This window comes from Diabrotica undecimpunctata, chromosome 1 (genome assembly GCF_040954645.1).
Source record: "Diabrotica undecimpunctata isolate CICGRU chromosome 1, icDiaUnde3, whole genome shotgun sequence".
Classification (NCBI taxonomy): Eukaryota; Metazoa; Arthropoda; class Insecta; order Coleoptera; family Chrysomelidae; genus Diabrotica; species Diabrotica undecimpunctata.
This window is the reverse complement of record NC_092803.1, coordinates 20,662,260-20,685,952: the sequence shown is the minus strand read 5'-3', so window position 1 is coordinate 20,685,952 and position 23,693 is coordinate 20,662,260. Positions and strand designations below refer to the sequence as shown.

At 33.4% G+C, this 23,693-nt stretch overlaps 1 protein-coding gene and 1 non-coding gene across 8 annotated transcripts; both read right to left on the bottom strand.

Annotated features, from left to right (window-relative positions):
• Positions 1-1,218: 1,218 nt before the first annotated feature.
• LOC140446100 (zinc finger RNA-binding protein-like) lies at positions 1,219-20,631 on the bottom strand. 7 transcript variants are annotated; one of them, XM_072538651.1, is made up of 16 exons: positions 20,485-20,631; positions 19,959-20,155; positions 18,175-18,320; positions 15,373-15,529; positions 14,714-14,921; positions 14,404-14,558; positions 13,980-14,266; positions 13,709-13,891; positions 13,281-13,442; positions 12,949-13,193; positions 12,588-12,892; positions 8,647-8,738; positions 4,397-4,492; positions 2,072-2,326; positions 1,911-2,013; positions 1,219-1,514 (listed from the first exon to the last, which is right to left on the bottom strand). In XM_072538651.1, exons 1-16 carry the CDS (start codon positions 20,532-20,534, stop codon positions 1,480-1,482), a joined length of 2,676 nt encoding a protein of 891 aa, XP_072394752.1. In that variant the 5' UTR covers positions 20,535-20,631; the 3' UTR covers positions 1,219-1,479. The 7 variants fall into 7 exon arrangements, with proteins under 7 accessions (XP_072394752.1, XP_072394758.1, XP_072394738.1 ...); XM_072538657.1 differs by having other exon boundaries at positions 15,373-15,523; XM_072538637.1 differs by having other exon boundaries at positions 19,959-20,170; positions 20,485-20,574.
• Positions 13,517-13,649, bottom strand: LOC140432966 (small nucleolar RNA SNORA79). Its single transcript, XR_011949869.1, has one exon. It is a non-coding gene; the product is annotated as a small nucleolar RNA SNORA79 (small nucleolar RNA).
• Positions 20,632-23,693: the final 3,062 nt, after the last annotated feature.

Genomic DNA, 23,693 nt, shown 5'->3' with positions numbered 1-23,693 from the left:
AGAACTGTCAATTTTGAAATACATTTGTGTCATGTCCTCGGTAGTGTAGTAGTCAGTATCCTCGCCTGTCACGCGGGAGACCGGGGTTCGATTCCCAGTCGGGGAGGACTTTTTTATTAATATTATTACATTATTGTCATTTTTAAATACTTATGAATATTGCAGTTTAATTTTTATTGTATTATTATATTAATAACAAAATAAACAATGAATTTTACTGCAGAGTATGTGTAAAAAAATTTTGCATTCAATACTTTTCATACATATATGAAAATAAAAATATACATTTTCATCAAAATATTGATTCAATCTTTCATTGTTAGTAAGTTGTTATTAATTCTGTTTCTCTTTCTGCTATGTCTTACCTATAGAATTACATATGTAATGATTGTGCAGATTGACTCCCAAATAAATTTGTAACGGCGAATGCGTGTATAGAAGTGTAACTTCCACCGGCAGTCCCACTGGACTGCCACACCCGTTTTTTTTTGTTATGTTTGGTAGATCCGATACTCTATTTCCATTTTTTTCTTCCGAGATCGAGCTTCCGCTGCTTTCAGAATCCTATTTGTATTTTTTCCTTACTATTTCTATCTTTTTAGTATCACAAATTAACTTTAAATCGATTTTTAACTATTAATGTTGACTAATTACAGAGAGCAAGCCGATATAAGTCCTTTCTCTATGAATATCAAACGATTACCGTATCTTTCGTAATTTTAGATTTAAGCTGTGGTTTCAGAAGACTGATTTGATTTTAAGAATCGTTGTGTGAGCTGTTGGCTCACACAAGGCGGAGTCGAAATTCACGTAAATGCAGAAAGGTTCTATTGTAAACCAAATTTCGTCTACTGCGCATGCATGAGTCATAGCCGTTGAGATAATTCACAATCTCTAACTCTCTCAATGTTTTGTTGATCTATCCGTAGAAAAGTATTGTCGTGACGTGGTCATCTGATTAGACATAACAAATATCCTTCAGCAACTTCTCCTTCAAGGAAGAAGGAAGGATATATACTGGCTAAAATAACCAGTTTACAACAGATAACGCTTCCAAAAAATGTATTTGATTTTGCTGTATTATACACCATTTTTAAATTTGGTTCTCTTGCAGTAATGCCACACCATACTCATTTACAATATAAAATGAGCTTACCTAGTGGAGGTATTTTCTTGGGGTTCTAAAATTAAAGACATTCAGTAAAAAAAGCAACAACACCCACTGCTCAATATTTATTTTGTAGCTTCTAGGAAACAACTTCATTCGTCAAATACATTCAACTCCATAATTAATAGAAAATCAAATACATTCAACTCATTACTGAACGTTCAGTAATGCTTTAGACCAGATTAGATATATAACACTAAGTAAAAAATAACTAAAAAAATCACAAAGAACTAAGTTAAATAAACATTATTAGTTACTTATATGCCTATAAAGTAAAATACTTCAGAGATGTAAAAATATAATTTAACTAACTATATCTGTGTCTTCACCATCTTTCCTGAATCACCTGAAACAGAAAACAAAACGTAAGTTGTGATTGTTCTATGTATCATTATGTAAAAAGCATTTTACGATAAAATTATCGTGATCAGGCCACAATTCTCGTGTAAAACAAACGGTGGTGCCAAGCAGTCATGTCTCGCGAAAAATCATAATTGCATTATCCCACTTTAACATGCAAAAGATATTCAAAATGTACTTCAAAGTAAATATTTTATCAAGTATAAAAACAAACCAATTATTCATATCTGCAATCGAGTATCAACAAAAAAATGTTAAGTAAAATGACTTAGTAAACACGAATAAATGTTTCACTAAGTTTTTTAACGACATACAGAACTAAAATTAAATATTCATGTACCAATCATATCTGTAATATTAAAAAAATTAAATGCAAACTTACTTTCTGAACCATCTTGTCCTGAACCCGATAGACGTCTTTTCCGCGTGATTCCAACTCTCCTGAACGATTTCTGAGGCGTTGGCAAAGGATCCATACCTAATACCTAAAGAAAAAGATCAAATTTAGACAACAGTTACAAAAATGCCATCTTTCTTCCTCACCTTGTATATTTGTCTATAAGCTATTAATCTAAGGGCGTATTGTGCAGAGCAGGTGAGATCTTCCCTCTGTTGAGCGTTCAATGCTCCGGAAGCGTCGGGATTATCCTTTTCGCACGGATCAGCCAAACCGGGACCTCCCGGGAGAAGCAGCCCGCTAGCCACCGCTTCCATGACGCGTCGAAGGGCATCTCCTGGTGACAGCTGGGCTTGTCCAGGCACTGACGAAATCACTTTCTCGGCAAGCAGCTCCATGGCCTTCAGACATAATAAATAACAATATTACAAATACTCATAAAAAATCACAGGTGTTATTTTTAGAAAATTTAACATGAAAATAAAATACAAGCCTGAAAACGAGTTTGGGAAAAGAGTAGGTGCTATTTTTCATGTATCTTTGTACACTTAAAATTTTGTTTTACTAGCGACTAGCGACAAAAGAACCATTCTTTACAATTACTTCTTAGAGATAATTTCTTTTAAACGTTGCCCATGGCTACCATTAAGTTGGTTCATTCTGAAGTTCCAATTCTCGATAACTCATTCCAGCATTTCGATTTGTATTTCACCAATGACTCGAGTAATAGTGGCCTCCAATGCCTCAATCGGTTTATTCTGGTTCTATATCTGGTTTATTCATGTAGACTTTGGACTTTAGGTAGACAAAAAAAAAAGAGTCTAGATGCGAGTTGTCACAGGATCTAGTAGGCCAATTCACTGGTCCAAATCGTGAAATAATTTGTTCACCAAATCGTTCTCGCAGTAAAGCCATGCTTTCACCGGTTGTATGGCAAGTGGCGCCATCTTGTTGGAACCAAATGTTGCCGAGACCACGAGCTTCAATTTCATGTACCAAATAGTCCGTTATCATGGTACCATAACGGTCTCCATTCACAGTAACATTCTGACCGGCCTCTGTTTTAAAGAAATATAGACCAACGATTCCACCAGCCCATAAACCACACCAAACAGTTGTTTTTTCAGGGTGTAATGACAACTCTTGAACTCCTTTGGGTTATTCATCACCCCAAATACGGGCATTTTGTTTATTAACGTACCCAATAAGCCAAAAATCGGCCTCATCTGAAAACAAATTTTTTCTCGAAAACAGTGGATCTTCTGAAAGCTTATCAAGAGCCCATTGACTGAAACGGTGACGACTCGAAAGCTCGGTCGGCTTCAGCTCTTGCACTTATTGAATTTTGTATGCTTTTAAACCAAGATCTTTACGTAAAATATGCTAAGTTGTTGCATATGACAAGCCAAGCTGTTGAGAACAGCGACGAATCGGTTCTTCATTATTTTCGAGTACACTATCCGTTATCGCCGCTATATTTTTTTCAGTACGTGCTAAAACGTGGTCTATTTGGTCGCGTGTTATCCCATAATGAAAACTGGGTTTCAAACTTACTAATTGTAAAGCGAATTGTTCGTTGGGTAGGCCGATTATATGGACCATAAATTGCTCTAAGCATTTTCAAAATACAACTTAATAATTCCTAGATGCTGTGCCGGGCAAAGTTTCCCATCATGAAATGTCAAACATTACTGAACAAAAGCGAAATGTCAGCTTGACAGTATTCATCATGCACGATCTCCAATCAAATCCCCACCAAAAAAGTACCTCTAAATGAATCACTCTTTATATGGAAATAAACTTATCTCTGTATAAATATGCTGCGTTATTAAAAATTCCCGCTGTTCTGTCCAATATCAGCTGTTCTATAGCATGCGTCTAAATGCACAACAGAGACTACCCAACCAGCGCGTTAATCACTTGTGACTACTGCTTACGTCGAGACATGCAACAATAGTATAAGAGAGACTGCAACTGTAGCCTTGCACAGTGGTACTGTAGACTGCAAGTTTGCACAAGTAAGAACATTATTCTGAACCTGTTTTCCTATGATATCGGAATTTACCAAACATTTGGTTTGTAAATTAAATAACCACAAATTTTAAATCATTATTTTAATTCGGTATCACGTGTCGATCATAGATTAGATTAATCTTAGCGCTAATGATAACATATTTAATTTTAAACATGTCAGTGAGAAAAGCAGCCATGTTTTGGGAATTTTCACCCATTTATCAACAATTAACGATTGAAGATTGTTAAGTAGATTTCGAGCAACATGGACCTATTAAGTAAAACTGATAATATCAACACGAAATGGCATTATATTGTCTTCTAATTTAAGAAAGCATCGAAATATACCTTGCGAGACTTTTATATGGTACTAAAACTTATTAGGAGTGGTTTTCTAAGCAGCACTCAATGTGAGGCCACGACGGAAATATATTCTATATAAATTTAAATTTACTTACCCATGGAGACAACGGCGACCACGTAGGAACTCTCTGGCACAAATCTCTCAGTATACGAATGATGATGACACAGGAATGCAGACCAAGAGCCCTTGCCTGGAATCACAAAATGTTACCAAAAGCTGATTCGTTTCTGTCTAAATATAAGGGTTCTACTAAGCTATATTAGCAAAAGTTACTTTTTTTACAAATCCGACACATTCTTTAACATATGAAGGAGACTGCTAGATGCCCCTTTGATTAAAAATGCCTCTTAAAATATACAGCAACTAAAGATGCGATCTGTCCTTGTAAACTATTGCCTTTTTACTTGATTCTATTGTTTTAACACCATGTTTTCTTTTTCAATTATTTAAGTGCTTTTCACTTCACATTTTTCATCAATTACGGTGTTCATTTTCGTCTTCGTTTGTATACAAAGTATAAAAAATCGAAGCAATTAGAAGTTAATCCTTAACCAGTAATGTGCAGTCTATAAGATTGATTGGACTTTTTTTCAGTAACTCAATACACTCCTTAAGATCTGATGTTATCTATTCTTCGAGTGATTAAATACCTATCTCTCTCCAGATTTTCACAATTATTCTATCACATTTTTTTAAACTACAAATATGTTTAATTTCAATTTAGTCTGTGAGACTGTAAGATTATGTTTGTGATTTAGTTTATTGTTCATTAAAATGCATTGAAAGAATTCCTTTTTTCGCATTTAATATGCTCCAAATCAATTTCAAAGAAATGTGTAAATATGACCCAATATTTAGCATGCTAACAGTTTTCAGTGTTACAGTTAGTTAAAACAGTGTTTTAATAAATGTGAAATACTCCTTTATAAGTAAAAATAGAATTCTATAAAGAATTAAAAAAAAAAGACAAAAATCTAGCAAGAGTACCACCCTCGGGAAATTTATAGAACAAAATACATTGAATCAGAAATTATGACATAGTTTTTAGTTAAGCGGTCACGGATAGGAATCCACTATTTAATTTTTTTTTTAATTTCATACACAAAAATAATATCCATAACGCAAGATCAATTGGAAACACTTTCCACTGGAGCTAATGAAGTTGGTTTGAAAATCAATATTAGTAAAACCAAATCCATACGAGTAAATGAAAGAAATAACACTATTTACTATCAACAACATGCAGATTGAAAATGTGGAAAACTTTACGTATTTTGGAAGTGTCATAACAGAAAGCGGAGGAATAGAGGACGATATTCGCATGAGGATATGAAAAGCTCAACAAGCATTCCAGTCATGTCTGTTCGACTTTACGGATGTGAAACCTGGAAAGTGACAAAAACCTTCACAGATAAACTGCAGGTCTTTATTAATAAATATATACGACGAATTGTTCGTATTTTCTGGCCTAACATCATCAGAAACGAAGATCTAATACACCTGACCGAACAAAAAAAGGGTAGAACATCAAATAAAGTCCAGAATGTGGGGTTGGATTGGTCACACACTCAGAAGAAATAATTCCAGTATTACAAAGATTGCCTTAGAGTGGAATCCCCAAGGAAGAAGAAAAGGAGGTCGCCCAGTACAAACTTGGAGAAGATCCATCATGGACGAGATAAGAGGCCAAGGAAAGTCTTGGAATGAGGTGAAGGCCTTAGCGCAAAATAGAACCCGATGGCGCGTTTTCACTGAAGCTCTATGATCCACTTAGGAGTTCAATAACCTTATAATATATAACGCAAGTAAGGTACTCTCTAATTCAAATATAATATTTTTATATTTCGTTCAAGCGAACAAATCTTCTGTAAATTTAAGTAAAATTCCTCTTCTTTCTTTCTCAAAAGATACATTAAATTTAAAAATAATGAACTTTGCCCTCCTTAATAACACCATCTGGCAATACTCAAATGTTACAAATTTAATTGCTGTATAAGTTAAAAAGGTTCTTTAAAGGCAGTTTGTAGCTTGATCTCCATATTCGGCGTTCTATCCTATATTCCGCGAATCTTACAAAGTACGCGAAATTACTAACAAAAACGAATCAAGTTTTATCGCAATAATCGTTTAACAATCTTTGTTAAGAACACTACAGTAGAACCCCTTTTTTCTACAGCAATTCTTATGAGATGTGATGTTTTCGTTTATCTCTTGGTTTCGTAAAAGCTGAAGTTAAAAAAAGTTTAAAACAAAACAAAAAGAGAAGGGAATAGAAGTGAGCCAATAGCAGTCGCGGAAATCAAAAAGAAATTTGCGATGTAACTCCGATTCCCTAGTTTCGATCACTTGGAAAAACTCACATCATCATTTTGTTTACAAAATAGTTGATAATCAGTAGGTTTCCGTTTTCGTGTCGTATTTTTTATTCTTTTCATTAATGAAATTTGAAAATTGTTCGAGGGCTATTTTTTTGTATTTTCTCGCATACGTAAGTTTAAGAAATGTTTTATGTATCTAAATTTGACGAAACCAAATACAGAAAACGGAAAAGATCCCAATAAAAGTTTGTGTTTTTAAAATAGCACACAATAGTTATTTTGTTAAAAAATAATTTACAAGGCACCTTTATAAGATTTCGAGCAGTATTTTTCTTTGGTGATTTTGTTTGCCAATCAACAATTCTATTTGCACTCTAGAATGCTAAAAAGGAACCGTGGACAAGAATTTCGAGAAAAGAGTTTTAAAGACATTTCTACATAGTTTTAAAAACCATGTTCCATCTGTTTTGAGAAGCTCGCCAGTGTTCCCTTTTTATTTGTCTAACTAAAGTATTCGCATGATTTCTAATTAATTTATAGTGGTTATATGCCAGTTGTTTTCTGTATTGTAAAAAGGCTTTCTCTTTTCTACACATTTTGTCTTCATTTCCTCTCTAAACCATGGGGTTTTCTTTTTTGATATGTTAGTGCGTGTTACTTTCCTCTCTTTAAGTGATTCTGCGTTAATCATGTTATTTTTGAGTTTTTCTCGGCTTTCCTCGATGTTATCGTTTTGTAATATTTCATTCACAGTAACTTCTTTGATATTCTCACGTGACCTAACGGTGCTTGAAGTGCTAGTCAAGACAAAGATGCGATCTTCAAGAATCAAGTACGAAAAAAATTCATTTTCAATCATTATCTTCAATATTTTAAAAAATATGCAGTCATATTTCGAAATAATGGAACCGGTAGCAGAGAACCAAAAACTTATTTTCTAGATGTTTCTACAGATTTCAAAGAACAGGCAGCATTTATATTCATACTTCAACCTAGCGATATTTGCAAATGCACTAACCTACCCAGTAGTAGAATGACAAAAAGAAAAGGCCAGCAAAAGCCAAACAAGGTAATTTTTAACACAGTTCAAATTTCTAACCAAAAAATTGATTTAATAAATCGGTAGATAACAAAATAAAAAAAAAACTTAAGAAAAACAACAAGTTAACCGAATTCAATTTACAATTCAAATAGTAGAATGACCCAGTAGTAATAAGTAAGTTAATTTAATAAATCAATGGATTAAAAAGATACCTAATATGTAGCAATGCCATTTGTTTCCTACAAGTTCACACATTTTATATGAAACAGATAAAATCGTTAAAACCGCTAAAAATTTTATGTTGAACCAGAAAAAAATTAGAACCTTAAAATTTACAGTAGAGACCAATAAATGGTTAACAAGATCCAAATTTAATATTCAAATAGTGTTTAAAAAGATCAAAATTTATGACACAAAAAGATAAAATGCTTAAAAGCTTTAAATTTATTGATGTAACCGCACCCGGTATATAAAATCATTAAATGGCTTCATATTAATATAAGCATATTAAAAAGTCACTATCCGAATATCTAATTTATAGACTAGACCAAGAGACGGATAATAAATGAATGATGATCGTGAATTTTTTGATCTATTCTGTCAGAACTCGAGGATGCCAAAAGGTAGTAGCAACAACTATTGTCAACAGTCAAGAAACAATATTTAAGAATCAAAATATATGACCAAAAAAAATGTCTCAAATTATGCAGACTGAAAATTTAAAAGCCTTAGAAATGGAATTGCGTCAGATAGACGCAAATGTCAACTGTTTAGGGTAAGTTAGTCCCATAAAGAGTGCCTGAAATAATTTAATAACTAAATCAACTATAATTAGTAATTTCTAAAATAAAAACAAATACTTTTTCTTTGAACCTTTCCCCTTTCCTTATTATTTTTTTAAATGCTATTAATATACTTGATATATTCTTAAAAAATATTCGTAAAGCCAAAGTGCAATACACGGGTGTGAGAGAAGACACAAACCTGGAACCATTTGGTATGTCTGAGGGCTGCCAGCGCCTGGAGACACTTGCCGCGTGACAGAACATCCCGGTCGAACCCACCGCTTGCAGCTTCTAGACATCAAGAAAAAGGGTGTTTGACCATCGCGAGCTCACCATCGCCACCGCCAGCCTGGGCTCCAATATATAAAGTGGGGCCCAAACTATGTGGCGGCGATGAGCCGGTTGGTCAAAAATCCTTCAGTCCCACACCACCTAAAATCACCACTAAAACAAGCATAAAGCACAGTACATGTTTATAAGTATTGGACTGAAGATGTTATTTTAAAAACGGATCAAAATAGTGGATGTTTCATTGCATTTCTAGCCTCTTTTAAAATTTGCATAGTTTATAAAGCCCGAGATTATATGTTTACCATATCAAAGAGAAGAGAAGCACTGCTACCAGAATATCACCAAATATTTACAAAACCAAGAAATTTTCTGGAGAAAATTTAATTGAAAATATGATTGAAAAATGAGTGTTTAATCGCAAGATAGTAATAGTATGACTAAGCACACTTAATATAGACGACTTAAAACCTAGAAGTTGGTATGGTCCGGAACTTATGTTCCTGTGACATTTCTATATTATCTACTTATTTAATGAGAATAACGCATAATTTTAATTAAAAATGTTTTCGGTCTCAAAACTTATGTTGAAATCGAAACGTTAATTAATTGTAACATATTTTTTATTAACATTGTAGTTTATTCATATTATATACACTAGATAATCTAAAAATCGGTATGAAAAACTCTCGACAAATTCGGTAAAACAATGGAAAATCATCGATTGTGTGTTGTTACACCATCAAAATATATAGAAGAGAAGCATAATTTATTTTGGAGTAATAGTTTCAACTTTATCGGATCATTTTATGATAAACATTGAACGTGTTAGGTGTAAAATAAATATTAAAGCTGTAATAGAAGGAAAGTTTTTGAAAATAGTAAATTTTTGGTCAAAAATCTTGGAAAATCGAAGAAAACGCCTCTAAAATCTGCTTTATAACTTACACAAATCAAAAAGGTTCAAACTGCAATAAAAAAACCCGATATAAACAATAAAAATGTATAAAAAACTGAAGTTCCTCAAGGTGGTTAACTAAGCCCATTGATGTTTGCCATCTATGCAACTCTTCTAATAGAAGATCATTGTATTATTGAACATATTGTGTTTCTTTTCTGTTGTGGAATCTTCTGTTAGCTAGTATCAGTCGCGTCGTTAAAAGTCACGCCATATTCAGGCGACTGATACAGAATGTTGAATACAACTGTAAAAAAGTCCAATATTTATTAGGTATCACCAAGGTTTAAGCTGTGTATTGGTATAAGGTAAATATTCATAAAAACTAACATAGTACTTAAGCTAAGTTTAACAATAATTTGGGGAATTTTAACAAAGCTTGAGTCCAAGTTCAGACAAATAGAAAATTGATCTTGTTTTATATAAAGTACTGAGAAATTCAGGCTACAATTGGTGTGTAACATCACCAAATCTTCGAAAACACAGTTAAAGAATTAGTACTTTAAAGATCAATTAAAATCGTGAAATATTCCGACCATTTAGACGTAGTCGGAACATTCAAAAAACTAAAATCTGTACAAAAAATTTGACTCGGATAGGTACAGATAAAGAATCCATAAAATAATAAAGACAAAACGAGTATATTTCCACATATTTCCAATAAAAGCTTACATACAAAATAGAATTCCCTTATTGGAAATATGTGAAACTTATTAAAGACATGTTTGGGATGATATAAACAATAAACTGCGATCAATGACCCTGTTTATGGTAAGAGCGTGACCAGTTAGAAGCAAAGATTAGATTAGGAGCCTTTCGGATCATTTATGATTTTCCTAAATATGATATCCTTAAAGAAATGGAAGATAAACGAATCATACTTTAAACTGAATTACGCAGACAGAAGGCTTATGCCCAGAAGCTGGTCCAAATAATAAACTATAAGTTTGAATCCAAGCTTTGTTGAAGATCCCGTTAATACCATTTTTTTTCAATGCTAGTAGTGTAACTTTCAGTTGTAATGGTAAAGCACAATAAACAATATATACCCAAATAAACAAATATTACCTGGCGTGGTGAATACAACAATGAAGTAGAAAAAATAAAAAGTAACTTTAGTATTTATTCCATATTAATAAAAGAACCATCACCAAAAATGTTTACCCTGATAGTATTAAGAGTTATAATTTCTGTAAACTTAAAGAATCATTTGCTAAAAATGCTGAATAAACTTTAAATTCTGTTAAAGTCATGTATATTCTTCAGAACATCACACTTATCGATTTTCCTCTTTTGTATTTTCTGTCAATTAAATTTTAACTGTCACTGAAACCTTCGTATTTTCAATTTAAAGCATTTTGTTTCCCGATATTGTTCCACTGTTACGTTCAAACTCTATTTATTCAGAGTCTTGTCCTGTCCATAAAATTCTTTCTTAAATAACCTCAAGCTTACTCCACAGTAAAAATTTCTATTTTAAATAAAATAATTTCAAAGAAAATATACAACTGAAAGTTATTGGTCGCCTGTAACAGAGATGCATGAACAAAATGTTAAAATAATTCTCAAACACCAACCGGCGGCAGTAGTTCTAAAGTGCTAAAATTTAAAGTTCCTTGAAACATTGACAGTCGACATATCAAAAATGATACAAGGCTCTGCCCTGTCAAATTTTAGTGTTCTGTTGAATGATTTTATCGAGGGTTCACACAGCGATGTTTCTCATAAACGCGACCTTTTTGACATACATTTATGTAGCAGATCAAAATGTAAATTCTAATTCAGTGTTTTTTCTTCCTGCAAATAACATTCATGTTGTTTAATTCATGTTATAAAAATTAAAATATGGCAGACTCATATGAAGACTTTTTATACATTATAATGTAATTAAAATAACAAAAAATGTGTTTATTGGTCTACTACTTAATAAAATCTCTTAGCAGAAAGAAAATTGTTCTTATCGTAAAATTTAAGTCTTTTGAACTGCTTTACAATCTCATTCATTCAGAAATATCTTCTTTGCAAACGCACTAGAAAATTTTTGCAGTAAACACTCAGTTTGCATCATGGAGAAATAATAGAATCAATATTAAAACTTTGCTTTTGTTGTTTTACAAAGTAGACATTGTTTGAACCCATTGAGCATTTTTGAACTGATGATTAATATTATCTACAGCCAAACATATTGTTGATTACAACTAACTATTGGAGAGAAACGCAAATAAAAACGTTTGTGAATTAATTTAGAACTTGTATATGTGTGACATAAGAAGAGTAGAACAATCAGAAATGAACATAAAGTAGCATAAATGTTTTACCAGAAGACTATAATAAAAATCATGTGTCTTATACTGCTGTATACAATATAGTTCAAGAAGATTGAAAATTCAGAAATGTATTTCAAATAAATATAAAGATTGGCAAGAACAAAATAATCACGTGAAACTTTTAGTTTTTATTTTCAGACGAACTTTGGCTGCAAATCCTCTTAAATTAAAAACATGCAAAAGCCAAAAAATATAGTTATTAATAATAGTATAAATTTTCAATAAAGAAATAAACAACGCAGAAGTTTTGGAACTTAGTTTCTTGGTGAAGAAGTTCTTCAAAAATTTGTTAAAATTTACAAAAGACGAATAAAATAATCTGAAGCCAAAGATATTTAGTTAATATTGCCATATCAATGAAAAAGAAGGAACCGAAGGCCTCAAACTTGTGTATTTCACCTTCATTGATGCCACAATTCTTCCTCTTCGTCTCCAAATCCTTGATACAGCTTCATTATCAGCAGTACCTCTAGAAAAACAAATGCAAAAAAGGAAAATCCAGCTTAAACCCTGCACAGTACTGTACAATCATACTCTCTCACTTCTTAATTTACCCCACCCCTTTACCTGGTTGTTCCCGAATTATGGGACTCGTGAACTGTACCAACACCGTCAAACTATCTCCGGCGATGATCAAGCCTGCCTCGGAAGCGTTGATGGCCACGGTGTAGCCACTCTCTGGGGCCACTTGCTTCAGGGCAGATGGAAGGATTTCTACGACTTTCTTAAGAAGAGTGAGGGTAGGTTTATCAGCACATAGTACCACCAATTCAACATTTGTGTCACCTCGAAGGAGAAGGCCTTTAGCAAGATGTCCGACACGCATAACACCTTTTAGAATGCGGTTCTGATCACCTTGTTGGAAGGAGAAGCTGAAACAATATGATTTTATAGTTTTCAGAGTCTAAAACTGTTTGGTTGTTCTTACAGTTGATTGTCACGTCCATCCTCTTTTTGTTGTGGTTCTGCTTTTTCATCAGGTTTCACATCTGGAGCTTTGTTCTTACCATCACCCATTTGATCTGAAACAGCCTTCAGTGCTCTCTCTGTGTGGGAAACGATGCGTTGAATGGCCTGTAGCTCTTCCTCCTTAGGATAAATTTCTGCATGTCTCGCCATAACATGTTTATCATCGCTAGATTCAGTTCTACGAGTCAAAACACCCTGGAAAAACTAGAATAGAAAAGGTGGTACTGTCTATCATGTGCAAATCATTGTTTTGCACATACAAATATGGTTTTATACTAGCTGTTTACTTACTGGTGGAGCTTGACCTCCAGGGAGGAAAGGTCTGCCTCTTTGGAAAGGCATATTTCCATGGCCCATCATATATTCATCTTCGTATCTTCTTTGTTCTTCCCAATACAGACTTTCATTTACATCAGGATAATGACGACGAGCCCAAAACTCTTCTCTTAGTGCCTAAAAACAATTATGTAAAATAAAAATGCATATAATTTCAATTGTACTCCTATTTTTATTTTCACACAATTTAAAATTGTATGACCTTGCAAAACCAGTATTTTTTCCAACTCATAAAATACAGGGTGAAGATGGTCACTTATCCTCTATGACAGCCTAAAAACACTGTTAAACAATTGGAATATTTAACAAATGGAACAACTGTCAAGTATAAATTTATTTTATTCAATAGTAGTGTAAAGAAAAAAATTGGTATATATACTTACAGCTCTTCTCATTTTCTCTTCCTGGATTCTTCTTTGTCTTAGTGATGGTTTAACGTCAACTACTAATTCAGGATTGACCTTTTTCTTATACTGCAACCTATGCCTTCTGCCCTTCATGTGCATTTCTTTAGCATTTGGATCATTAAATCTACATTCACATAATTTGCAGTTGAAGCTTATAACCTAAAAACAATAAAACAATACATTATAATATACAACATATAAAAAGCTATATAAATCAATATTTTATTTACATTTCTTGATTTCTTACCTTGCCATCATCACTCTTGATCTCCTCAATATAATCTTGTCCTACAGGCTGTATATCTGGTTCTGGTATTTCATCATCTTCATCTTTTGATGCATCTCCATTGCCAGCAGCCACACCTAAGCCTCCTGATGCTACAAAGTTGATTTTAGGAGTGGAAGAAACTGATTTCTTGGCTCCTCCAAGAACTTCTGGTTCTTGTGGAGGTATAGGCTTGCCTAATTTGGTGTGTAGCAATACCACCTTCTGGTGTTTGGCTCCACGGATGTGGGCAGCATAAGCATCATTACCTATAATAGAAAAAAAAAAAGATATTTATTAATGTTTTATATTAAGATGTAAAGATTAATGATCAACAATATACTATTTTTTCTATCTACTGGTTTATCAATAAAGATGCCACAATTATGTGGGTGAATGAACTTACCTGTGCAAGTTACATCACATAACTGACATCTTAGAGAGTTCCCAGCACGGTTTTGGGTAGTAACAGCAACAGAGGCTGCCATTTTGGTGGCTGCTTCTCGCTTTTTGTGTTTTTGTCCTTCTAAATGTTCTCTGTAGGTCTGGGGACCAGCACAACTACAAGAAAGAAATGAATGCTATAGAAAAAGTTGCAGAGCTTGTCAAATCCTTATATAGTATATGTATAGCCTTGAAAAGCTATTTAAGGTTAATAAAACTGAAGATACTGTTAGAGGTTGATTATGTAGGTTTAAGGGTGAAAAACATCTTACCTGATTTTACAAACATCACAATAATGCAACTGTTGAGGCTTTGGAGGTGCTTTTGGTCTTGCAGTTTTGGCACCTATACCTGGTTTCTTGTAGTTTTGCCAGCCGACAGCTTTCTGTTGGGCAGTACCTGACTGTTGGGCTACATACATGGTAGCTGCTGAATACAGGGCAGCATCATATCCTGAATATGTTGTGGTAGAATTAGTCTCTACACAAAATTAACAATTTTGAGGATTGAACGAAATGATGTTACCCAAGGTTCATGCATTAGATATTAGACAAATGATAACATAGTGAAAAAATATAGTCAAAAGGCAAAAACTTACGAATCACTAAACACAAAATTAAGACTTTAAAAATGTGTATTAGATACCTAGGGTTACACAAATTCATGTGATGATCCAGAGCTTTTTCTGTAATCTTTTTTTATCCATTTTTAGGATTTTCATAGTTTCCCTTCCATTATTGGCAACATAACCTTACAAACCTTATATTTTCATTCACCTCAATCCATCATGCCTTTCAATATCATCAATAATTATTAATCAATAAAACCATTATTGGTGACAAAATATTTTGTATACCTGAACCTTGAGATCCCATTTTTCACAATACAAAATACCAAAACTAACACAAATGTTATTAGGAAAGGCACTTACGTTTGGCTTGTGTTGTAGGTTGAGCAGCTATTGTAGTCTGTGCAGCAGCAGGTTGGGGGTAGGTAGTCTGGTAAGCTGTTGCTGTGGGCTGGTATGTGGCTGTGTACTGTGCAGGCTGCTTGACCACTGCCGCGGCAGCCACTGCCGCTGACTGAAACAATTTTTTTATATTACCAATACAAATGTTTGCTCTTTATTTGATCATTTATCTAATTTCAGGGCGAAAAAATGTTCTGGTCTGGGATAGATACAAAAATCAGAAACAAAATATTTTTTTATCTACATATTTGTGCAATATACAGGGTCTCCAATGAAGTCAGCACAATATGGGAACCTTTTTTATTTTTAGTTTAACGAAAAAAGTTATTCTTTATAAAAAGTCCTGAATAATCTAAATCCTACAATACAATCATCAAATTCAGTCATATATGCAGTTTGTCAAAAAATATCAATTTTATGTAAGAGTTAACAATATTTACAATTCACATTTTTTGACAAACTGCGTATATCTGAAAAATTGAATATTTATTGTATTTTAGGTTTTAAAACATACAGAATTTTTATAAAGAATAACTTTTTTCCTAAAAGTAAAAATAAAAAAGTTTCTCATATGGGTCTAATTTAGAGCTTCTAATCCCAGAATACAAGATCTCAATATTGTGGGATGCCGCGTCATTTTCCAATCTCGCGTGATGCGGGATTACAGGCGCGGGATTTTTGGACTGAAAAAAAGCATACATTCCACCTCTTGCCAGCGCGAACACTCCGTGACAGGGATATCTCAATAATATATTCTCAAGGAAATATATTGAGGAAATATCTTAAGCTATTCTGAGCGTTAGTATGAACATTAAGTATGTTTTTAGATCATGATTTTGATACTTTAGTAAATATAGAAAATATATTGAAGCTGGAAAAACTTGCTATTGAAGTCCTTTCAAATTTATGATCAAGAAACTGGAAGATAATCATTCTAGCCTTCAGAATTAGCTTTGTCTTTGTTCCAATGTATTTTACAACGACATATAAATCTGACTCAACCACTGATTTATCTCCAAAATCCTCATAATTACCATGCATCATGTGCTCTTCCACCTAAGTTTACTTCCAAAAATGAAATTAACGATTTTGTAATGAGAATGTACTTCTGCCTTTTAAATTCATCCGTTAGCAATGATGACGAAGAGACAGATCAAGTAAGAAAAATCAATGTAGAGGTTCTGTAATCGGGTTCCGATCTTGATCTTACATTGCAATAGGAGTTGAGTTAACTATATCATCAGCATGTAATGTACTTTGCCCATCACCATCTCGAGCACATACATTTTAGTGAATAAAAAAAGAAATCACTATGAATCGGGGGGGTCAACAGGAAAATATTGTATATTTACATATTATTAGAAAGCCTTAAAAGGAATACTGTCAACAAGTGTTGAAGCTGAAAGGATATTTTCTGTTGCTAGCTATATTGCCTCTAAAATATGGAGTAGTTTGGAAGATGACAGTTTAGATATGTTGTATTTTATTTGCAAACATTTTCAATTAAAAGCTTTAGCTAAATAATAGTAACCTATAGTTAAGTAATATAGCAACTAAATAAGTAAAGTAAACTGTATTAAAAAAATCGGTAAGATAGTTTCGAAACAAATTCAGATTTCTGCTTTAATCTGGAGCCTTCTAAAAATTGCAAGACATGACCAGACGACGATAAAGATGTTAAAAGAGACATGGGGAATCTAAAATTTGCATTCCACGACATGTCTATTCATCTAGGCAGAAATCCTAACGAATTTGTTTCTCGTACTCATACAGAGTAGATCCGAATAAAATGAAAAAGACAGAAAAGATGTGATTTCACGTTCAAAGCGTCTATGTATCTATTGATACGTATTTCGACTTAAAAAGTCTCATCAGAATAGTTATTCATAGCCGTTCTTAACGTGAAAAATAATCTTCTGTGTCTTATTAGAAGCAACAATAACATGGCTTCATTATGGACGCAATAGCGACATCTGATAGAAAAATCGGTAAGATAGTTTCGAAACAAATTCAGATTTCTGCTTTAATCTGGAACCTTCTAAAAATTGCAAGACATGACCAGACGACTAAGAAACTATCTTACCGATTTTTCTATCAGATGTCGCTATTGCGTCCATAACGAAGCCATGTTATTGTTGCTTCTAATAAGACACAGAAGATTATTTTTCACGTTAAGAACGGCTATGAATAACTATTCTGATGAGACTTTTTAAGTCGAAATACGTATCAATAGATACATAGACGCTTTGAACGTGAAATCAAATCTTTTCTGTCTTTTTCATTTTAAACTGTATTAATTTTCAGTTGAAATGTGTTTTTTGGTTGATTTTTAAAATTTTGTTGGTGCATTTTTTAAAGATAGATTCTTTTGTTTTTTAAGTATTTGTTACTGTTTTCTGTGAAGAATAAATGGTGTGATTTGATTGATCTCAATTAATTGTTTCATTTGCCTTCTATAAATATAACTATTTTCAATATATGGGATCTCGCAAATACCGAGATCTCATGGTACTGGAATCTCTAGTCCAATTTAGTCTGCACCATATGGAAAACTTTTTTATTTTTAGGAAAAAAAGTAATTCTTTATAAAAATCTGCATGTTCTAAACCTAAAACTTTTTTCTTAAAACTAAAAATAAATAAGTTTCCCATTTAGTGCTGACTTAATTAGACACACTGTATAACGCAAGTTTCTTTTATATTATACAGTTAATTGAGAGAGACAAGAACTTTCTTTCGCCCTAACATAATAGAAATGTCTTACTGCTGCTGCCTGTTGTGCCTGCTGTGAGGTAGTTCTCTGTGTATAAGTAGTGGCATAGGAAGCAGGTTTTGCAGCAGCTGCTACTGCTGCTGCAGCAGCAGCTGTTTGATCATAACCACTTGTGTAACCAGTTGCAGCTGTTTGACCTGTGAAATAAAACAAAAAATATAAAATTTCATGAAAGATGATGCAGTCAACAGAAAAAAAATTATGTTTCAAGAACTGTCATTTGTCATAATTAAAGGAAAATTGATACAGTAGACTCCCTCTATAACGAGAACTGAAATGGCAATTACCTCATTATAAGCCGATCTCGTTATATCAAACAACAATGATACTGTGCATACACATGAATATGTAGTTTTCTAAAATATTAACTTCCTATAGTGAAGCCATTCGGAGCAATATAAGATGCTAAATATTGTTTGAATGGCATTTTAAAAAAAAAAGTTTTTTACTTTTATTGTCAATGAAATACATTAAAACAAAAAAGAGTTGTTTACTTTTATTGTCAGTGATATAAGTTAAAACAAAAAATCTGTATTCTGTAAATCTGTATAAAGCATATTTTCATAACATAAACTATTCCTTCTGCAATTGGAAGAAGTCTGTCATTTTTGACTGCTTTAAATTGTCCAGTATTCTATCTACAATATTTTCTAAAGATGTGAAACAGTTGTATGCCTCTTCATTTGCGTTTTGTCTTTGGATAAAGTTTCTTACAACATTTAAGGCACTTACCACATCTTGTCTATTAGGACTTTCTTATTATTATATGCGAATGGTCAACCCTCTACGGCACTTGTGAATCATAAATTGTAAATTTCTGAATTAAAAGAAGTTTATTGCGGACGGCAGTTAAAAAGGGTATTTATTTATAGTCACAGCCGTCCAAAAACGTAGAAAAACACGTTTTTCGATCTTATCTTCTCTCGTTATAACCAAATTTGCCTCCCTATAAAGGGTTATAGTTCAATAGAAATTTTACAGGACATCTAATGTACCTCGTTATAAGCGAAACCTCATAATAACTGTGTTCATTTGTTTATTATAGAGGGAGTATACTGTATTATTTCTTTATATGAAAACAGTGTTCTGTCATATATGGGAAACAATTTTTACTGCAGCAAAGTTAGAAAAAAAACTGCATTACAAAATTATAGAAAAATAACTCCATTAGCTTGTTGAATTTTGTAGTAGTAAATGCAGCAGTTGATGCAATATTTTATACTAATACTTTGTCATCATTCTTACTTAATAAGTCAAACCAAAAAAAAAACATTTTGTGGTAGCATTAGATGACAAATTGAACAGATTTCAGCAGAATTTTTTTTAGGTTAAGCCTCCAAAAAAGACTTATGTGACCTTAACACTCTCGCCGCCAAGTGTACCATTAATGTGCACTATGTATTGACAAACATGTAACATTAATGTACACTTACAGTGTTTCACGTTAACAAAATAATATAGTTTTGGCGCACGACGAAAAAATTTAAAATATCATTGGCAGTGACAGTGTTAAAAAGAGATAAACATAGTTTAAAAGCAGTAGTCTTTGGGTTTTTAGTAAACAGGGTAAAAATTATTAAGAATTAATGGAACCTCTTGGCTAGACAAACCAAGCATTACTTTTTTATGATATCCACAAATAAATTAAAAGAAGAATCCAGGTCAACAAAGATTTTCTCTAATCAATAATATAGTTTTTGTGTAATTATACAAATTTGTTTTCTACCTTATCTTCACATGCTTTAAAACAGAAAAATAATAATTTAATAGCTCACCATATCCATACTCATAGGCGGGAGTAGCAGTAGTCCCTACAGCAGCATAAGTACCTTGGCTGGCTGCAGCTGCAGCCTGATATGCTGTGTCATAGCTGGTGGGTCTTTGGGTACCGTACGTAGCTGCTGCAGCTGCTGTCGCAGGAGTAGCTACAGCGTAACCAGCCTGACCCGCTTGGTAGGCTCCAGTAGTTGCTCTGAGGATGAGATGTCTTATTTTAAGAGTGTTGACACACTGACAACAAGAATTATGTGGGTATTTTAGTAAATCAGTATTAGTGTAATCTGAACGTATATTTTTCCTGTTAGTTAGCTCATAATATACTAAAAAAATCAAAGAAAAAACATGTGCAAAATGGAGGCAATATTTTATTGATCGTGGAAAATGACGGGACTGATATCAAGGACGCCGGTAACAAACTTTATAAACGTTTTTTTTTAAACTGTTCAGATTATGTAACAAAAAACTAACTTTCTAAAACACTCACACTAGGTTTAAGATTTATTTCATATTATCAATACTTACCCATACTGCGTTCCACCGTGAGTAAATCCAAAATAATTATTCGTAGCCATTCTTTAACTCACTCCAACAAAAATGCGATCAACTAGAGCTGTAAAAATTCGAAGTGCGCATGTGTACGACCTCCAAACGGAAACAGGAAATGTTTTGCTTGTCACAAACAGTACAATGGTTTTATGTTGTATCCCTTACTAACACATGTAAATAGTTTTTATCCTTTGAATACAATTTTTTTTTTAAAAGGTTTAAAATATTTTTTTAATATCCTAATTGTTAAAATAAGTTAGAAATAAAAATATACTCTGGTAATAGATTAAAGATATTTACATTTTCGTATACTTTCTCATAACTAATAATAATGACTCACCTGATTTGATAGATCAAAGGTCAGAATAGTAAACTAAGCAGTGGTGTAGTTTTTAATAATAATTAATAGGAATAAAATGTTTTACATTCCAGATTTCTTTTCTATTATTATGTATGATATATATTTATTTATAGCTTTAATACAAAACAAAAATCATCAAAGTATAACAACAAATTTGACTAGAAAAAATTTATTTAAAATAGGTAATTTTACTAATATATCCAACCATCAAATACGTATAATAAAACTAAGAAATTGTTTTAATCTTCTGTAGTAAGCGTAATACTATGTAAAATAAATCTTTTAAAATTTGATAAACAATAATCTAAGTATTTAAATTATTACTAGAAAAACCCCAAGAGACCTCTTTTTATATGTTATACATAAACAAAAAATATTAGCTAACAACTGTTGAAAAAAAATACAGTACATTTAATATAGATATTATGGTTTAGAATGTAAGTTGACTTTCAACAAATAATTTGGAGAATAAAACCTCCTCAAACAGTCTTTTATCGATACTATTTTATATTATGATTCTGTTTTAACTACCAGAATTTTATTTCTACGAAACAAATCTTCAGATTCCTTTTGAAAAACCGATTAGCTAATTAACTAATTTACCAAAATGATATTCAAATACATTCAATGTAATTTATAGGACGATTTAATCATTTAGAGCAATGAGTCAAATATTAAAGGAAGTGCTGGTTTCGCCTTCTTCATTTTTTATTCAAATCACTCAGAAAGATACAACATCCCTGATTTTTGTTCCATTTTGACCGTCGACACAGCAGCTATACAAAAAGTAATGAGTTGTTTGACTAACCTGTGTAAGATAAAGGAAATCACGTCGTATAATAAATACTTAAAAACTCAATCGTTACAAAAATTTAATTAATCTGAATATAGCCAAACTTGCTTGGAAGACAGGTGTGGAATATTTGGAAGTACAACCATAAATGAAGTGAAATTCATACACTTCGAAAATGTTTTAACGATTTAACGACTTTAAATGACTAAAACGTTGAAATCTTAAGACGTATTAAAATTGCAAATTTAATAAAACTAAAAAAAATTATTTTGAATTATATTGAAGAGAAGAATTCGTCTTGGGTGGGCAGCATATGGAAAACTGAGAGAAACTTTTAAAAGTGACCTGCCCACATGCCTGAAGAGAAAAGTATTTGATCAATGCGTCCTCCCAGTGTTGACATATGAAGCAGAAACACTTATTTGACAAAAGCCTCGGCTACCAAACTAAGAGTTACACAGAGAACAATGGAACGATCGATGTTAGGAATAACTGTGCGAAACAAAATAAAAAACGAAGAGGCCAGGAGAAGAACCAAGGTGACTGAGGTCATCGAAAGGATGGGTAAAATAAAATGGAGATGGGCAGGACACATGGCTAGAATGACGGATGGGTGATTAACAAACAGGTTATTGGAATAGAGACCAAGGAAATACAAAGAAGCGTCGGTCGACCACCTACACGATTGGCTGACGATCTAAGAAGACAAATAAAAACTGGATGAGTGTTGCGCAGGATAGACGGGGTTGGAAACATGAGGAAGAGGCCTATGTCCAGCAGTGAACTTTTGAATCTAGATGATGATGAAAAAAATTATTTAATAATAGTGATAGAAATCTCTATCAACGAATAAGAATGAAAGAATATGAAGATCCTATATAGTCCAGTGGGATGTCATTTGAGCTTGCATGGCGAGCTACCCTAAATTTTATTGTTCTAACCTTAGGGGTGGATTAACCAAGTTAAGACCTTGTTTTGTCGAAAAGTTTAAAATTGCCGATATAATGAATAAAAACAATTCCTATATAAACAGTTGCCGCGAGGCCTCACGCTCGCGCCTTTACCGCATACGTACGACCTCAAATATTGATTTTAGTAAAAAAATAAAAGAGATCAAAATTCCATAAAATATAATTTTCTCCATTTTTGTTTTTGTTCATTTATGACATTAAGTTAATAATAAACGAGATAATTCAATAATTGTGCTTCCCCGTGTGCACTTTTAAATTCAAGTTGGCAGCTAATGCAACAGTGGGATTCATGCCGGCGATAAATGCCGGCAATAAATGCCGGCGGGAGCCAGGTCTACCTCACCTTTCGGCATACGACCTTTAGCTAGCCACTAACCCGAGTCTGACACAATTTGAGGGTGGCGCGATGCAATGAGCAACGCTGGGCTACACCATCCCTGTAGTACCTATGTTGTGGTACAAACATCCGTCCTTTATCCCCCTCTGGGGCGGAAAGGTGAACGTAGGTCAAAGCTCGACCTCGCACGTGGACAGGTAGCCGCCCAGGAGCTCTCCTCTCTCATTCTTAAGTTTTCCAAGGTGGGTACGTGCCGTAACCCCACGCCCTTAATGGGAAAGGGTGTATGAGGGACGCAACACGTTCAACCTCATCTTGGTTCTGTGAAATGAGAGTAGAGTCGTCCTACGAGAGGCTCGTCTCGGATACTAGGAGTATCGACCAGTGACCGTAACGCCAAAGCGCCCTGCGTGCGTTTCTAGAAGCCCGACACTCGAACGACGGCTCTCCACCTCATCATTCCTTTCCATTAGTCGCCTCTCACGATAGGCAGAGATAACTTGTCCCGGTTGTATTCCCATCTCCGCGAGCCGGACAGAGAACAGTGAGATTCAGTCGCGATTTTAAATTTACACTAATATTGCTCCTCCCCAGGTTAGAATCATAAAACTTAGTAGCTCGTCATGCAAGGTTAGGCCTTTTTTCGTCTAACCCGCCTTCATTTTCTTAGCCTTCTGTCGTCCATTTTTCGAAATAGGCCTCTCTCCCAACTGCTTCAATCGA